The sequence below is a fragment of the Colobus angolensis genome, unplaced genomic scaffold (assembly GCF_000951035.1).
Source record: "Colobus angolensis palliatus isolate OR3802 unplaced genomic scaffold, Cang.pa_1.0 Scaffold31, whole genome shotgun sequence".
In the NCBI taxonomy this organism is placed as follows: Eukaryota; Metazoa; Chordata; class Mammalia; order Primates; family Cercopithecidae; genus Colobus; species Colobus angolensis.
The window spans coordinates 1682560-1686277 of NW_012116377.1; the positions used below are offsets into that span (position 1 = coordinate 1682560).

A 3718-nucleotide genomic window follows, 5' to 3' on the forward strand; every position below is an offset into this window, starting at 1 on the left:
GCGCAGGTCTGACGTCTGCGCTGCCCAGCCCCCTGGCTGCGCGGACGCCCCCACGGAGGCAGCCACGGGGGCGGATTTCTGTCTCTGAGTGACGACTGCCAGGGTGTGATGGGAAGGGTCAGCCGCGCAGCGGGGCCAGGGGACCCCTGACCCCCGGCCTGGCTCCGGTTGGGTCCGGATTTGCGTTTCTGAGCGCTTGCTGTGGTCAGCTCCTCAGTTGCATTCTCTGAGTCCTCACAACAGCCACACATTTTGCAGCCGAAGCCTTGCGCCACACAGCTGTGGGGGCAGTTATTACAGTGCGGAGGTGATGCGCGGAGGCCTTGCAGCCAGACACACCTGAGTGCACGCCCGCTTCTCCACAAACCTGCACTGTGACCTTGGGCACACCTGGTCTGCTCTCTGAGCCTCTGGTGCGATTGTGGTGCCTACCCCCAGGGCTGCTGTGAGGACCGGATTGGAATTGGGTTCAGGGAAAGACAACCAGTGTAAGCAGCTGGTGTTGAGCGGCCCTTGTCTGTGGCTGAGGGGCTAGTGGTGCTGGGCAAAGGCTGGTGGGTCAGTACAGGCGGGCTCGGGAGGGAGCTGCTTTCTGCCGAGGCTGTCCTAGCTGTGCGTCTGTTCCTTTCCACACGGTAGGCTACACACAACCCAGCTGTACCAGCATGTGCCAGAGACACGCTGGCCAATCGTGTACTCGCCGCGCTACAACATCACCTTCATGGGCCTGGAGAAGCTGCATCCCTTTGATGCCGGAAAATGGGGCAAAGTGATAAATTTCCTAAAAGGTATGGAAGGCCCCCCTTGGATTATCATCTGCTTCCTCTAACTCACCTGTCCTCTGCGTCCTCATCCCCAACATAAACCTCAGGCTCTCCCATCTTCAGTTTCAGCCCACGGACTGCCTTCCAACCATGCTTCCGCCCAAAAGGATTTTTTGAGCAAGCATGATATGATGTCCCTGGCTCTGACTCTCCCTGGCTCCCCATGCTGTGGACCTAAGTCCCGCCTCTGCCCCAGAGGACTGGTGGAAAGGCAGCTAATTACTGATGGGCACAGGGAAGGTGAAGCTTGAAGGAGTCCATTCCCTAAGATTCAGAGAGTCAGGAGGTAGAGCACCTCCAATGCTCTTCCCTTGATTACAGATGGGGGAAAGTGGGGCCCAGAAAGATTAGGAAACATGCACACAGTCACACAGTGACTAAGAGGCGGAGTTGGGTTTGGAATTCAGAGCTCCAGGCGCCCCACCTTTAGGACTCATCCCCCTGAGCAAAATGATGCTTCAAAGAGCACATCGTTTTAACTGTGGTTTGTAATCAAGGGGCCTGATTTAGCTGGGAAATTCACTTAAACTTGTTTTAAAAGGAAACATTATGTCATCAAAATGGGAAAAGGCAGTTTCACTTGCCATAAATAGGTCATGGTAAAAAAAAAAATAAATGGAATGAAAACAACAGTATAATTTAATCCAGGCTGGTTACTATTGCCTGAAGGCTGTGAGACTGATTGGTGGTTTGAACGGAAGATGAGCAAAGCACAGGCAGGTGTTGCGAGGCCATGCCTCACTGAGCCTCCTGTGATATCATCAGAAGGTGGAGGGAGGCTGGGCACAGTGGCTCATGCCTGTAATCCCAGCACTCTGGGAGGCCAAGGCTAGGGGATCACTTGAGGCCAGGAGTTTGAGACAAGCTTGGACAACATAGCAAGACCCTGTCTCTACAAAATAAAAATAAAAAAGCTTAGCTGGGGGTGGTGGTATTCTCCTATAGTCCTAGCTACTTGAAATGCTGAGGCAGGAGGATCACTTGAGCCCAGAAGTTCGAGGTTGCAGTGAGCTATGGTTGTGCCACTGCACTCCAGCCTGGGCTACAGAGCAAGACCTTGTCTCACATTTATTTATTTGTTTATTTATTTATTGAGACAGGGTCTCACTCCCATCACCCAGGCTGGAGTGCAGTGGTGGAATCAAGGCTCATTGCCGCCTCAACCTCCCCGGCTTAAGTGATCCTGCTACCTCAGTTTTTGATATTTTATAACATGAGGTCTCACTATGTTGTCTAGGCTGGTCTTGAACTCCTGGGCTTAAGCAATCCACCTGCCTCAACCTCCCAAAGTGCTGGGCTTACAGGCGTGAGCCCCCACACCTAGCCAAGACCCTGTCTCTTTAAAGGAATTTAAAAAAAAGAAAAGGGAAAAAAAGGTGGAGGGAGAATTCCTAAGAAGGGTTTTTCTCACTCTGAGGGTCAACATCCCCGACCCTTGTGTCACCTGCTCCTGAAGGTTGTCTGGCACACCTGAGCCCTCCTTGTGACTATTAGTGGTTTGGGAAACATGAGGATCGCTGTGTGTACAATGTTCAGTGCTCCCTGGCCAGAGGGACTGGCCACTGTCCGCAATGGCTGTGGAGGCTGCCCCTTCTCAGAAGGCCCAGAAGCCAGCAGTGCCCACCTACCCCTGGGGCAGGGACTGCCACAGGCCAAGTCTGCAGCCTGTGGGAGGGTCTGGGGCTGGCCCTGGCCTTGAGGTCAGTGAGGAAGCAGGGTGCTCTCTCTGTGGTTTCAGAAGAGAAGCTTCTGTCTGACAGCATGCTGGTGGAGGCGCGGGAGGCCTCGGAGGAGGACCTGCTGGTGGTGCACACGAGGCGCTATCTTAATGAGCTCAAGGTACAGGATGTCGGGCCTGGGGGGCTGCGGGCCTGGGGCGGGGGGCTGCTGGCCAGGAGTGGCCAGAGGCAGAAGGCGGCTCAGCCTGGGGAAGCACAGTCCCACAGGGCACCCATTCATGTCCCTAGTGTTTGGGGAACATGGGAGTCTGTGGTCCCCAAGAGGAGAGAGGTCATAAAAAGGCAGACCTCAGTTTGGGCCAGGCCACTCTGAGGGTGGTGACCTCCCCTTCTCCAGGGCATATGAAAGCCTTCATAGGATTTTAGGCTTCTACATTATAACTTTCAAACTGTGCTCTGTCGACAGGCCTCAGAGACCCCAGCCCCTGTCCTCCTCCAACCATAGCTCTTTCACTTTGGCCTATTTTGTTTGTTCATTTATTTTTTGTTTTTGTTTTTGTTTTTGAAATGGAGTCTCACTGTGTCGCCCACGCTGGAGTGCAGTGACGTGATCTCGGCTTCGCCGCCTCCCGGGTTCAAGCAGTTCTCCTGCTCACCCTCCTGAGTGAGTAGCTGGGATTACAGGCGCGTGCCACCACGCCTGGCTAATTTTTTTGTATTTTATTAGAGACATGGTTTTGCCATGTTGGCCGGGCTGGTCTTGAACTCCTGACCTCAGGTGATCTGCTCACCTTGGCTTCCCAAAGTGCCAGGATTACAGGCGTGAACCACTGCACCCACCCGATTTTTTATTTTGGGCTGAAGTTTAAGACTCTGATCTAAGTACCTCTGCTAAAGATTTGTTGAAAATTGTTGGTCTAAAAACTAATTTGAAACCCTCAGAGCTCAGCACAGAACAGAAACAAGTGGGAGGGGCGGTGGTAGAGTCTGGGGTGAACTGGAGAACTCCTGCCCCTTCGCAAGGGGCTGCTACTGAGCTCCACTGTGGACCCGGCATGGCCAGAGCACCTGGTCTTCAAAGAGAAGCCAGGAATCCAGATTATTAAGTGACATTTCCCGATTTTTTTTTTTTTTTGAGGCGGAGTCTCGCTCTGTCACCCGGACTGGAGTGCAGTGGCCAGATCTCAGCTCACTGCAAGCTCCGCCTCCTGGGTT

At 53.5% G+C, this 3718-nt stretch overlaps 1 protein-coding gene across 4 annotated transcripts in view; it reads left to right on the forward strand.

The window, feature by feature from the left end:
- HDAC11 (histone deacetylase 11) overlaps window positions 1-3718 on the forward strand; it is a 27450-nt gene that overhangs the window by 1366 nt on the left and 22366 nt on the right. For 2 of the 4 annotated variants that reach the window (XM_011950658.1, XM_011950659.1), the window contains exons 1-2: window positions 632-788; window positions 2563-2663. In XM_011950658.1, coding sequence (XP_011806048.1) covers window positions 722-788; window positions 2563-2663 — 168 coding nt within the window. In that variant the 5' untranslated portion in view covers window positions 632-721. Of the gene's footprint in view, window positions 1-489; window positions 789-2562; window positions 2664-3718 lie in introns of those variants that run through there. The other 2 variants (XM_011950656.1, XM_011950657.1) reach the window with 2 other exon arrangements.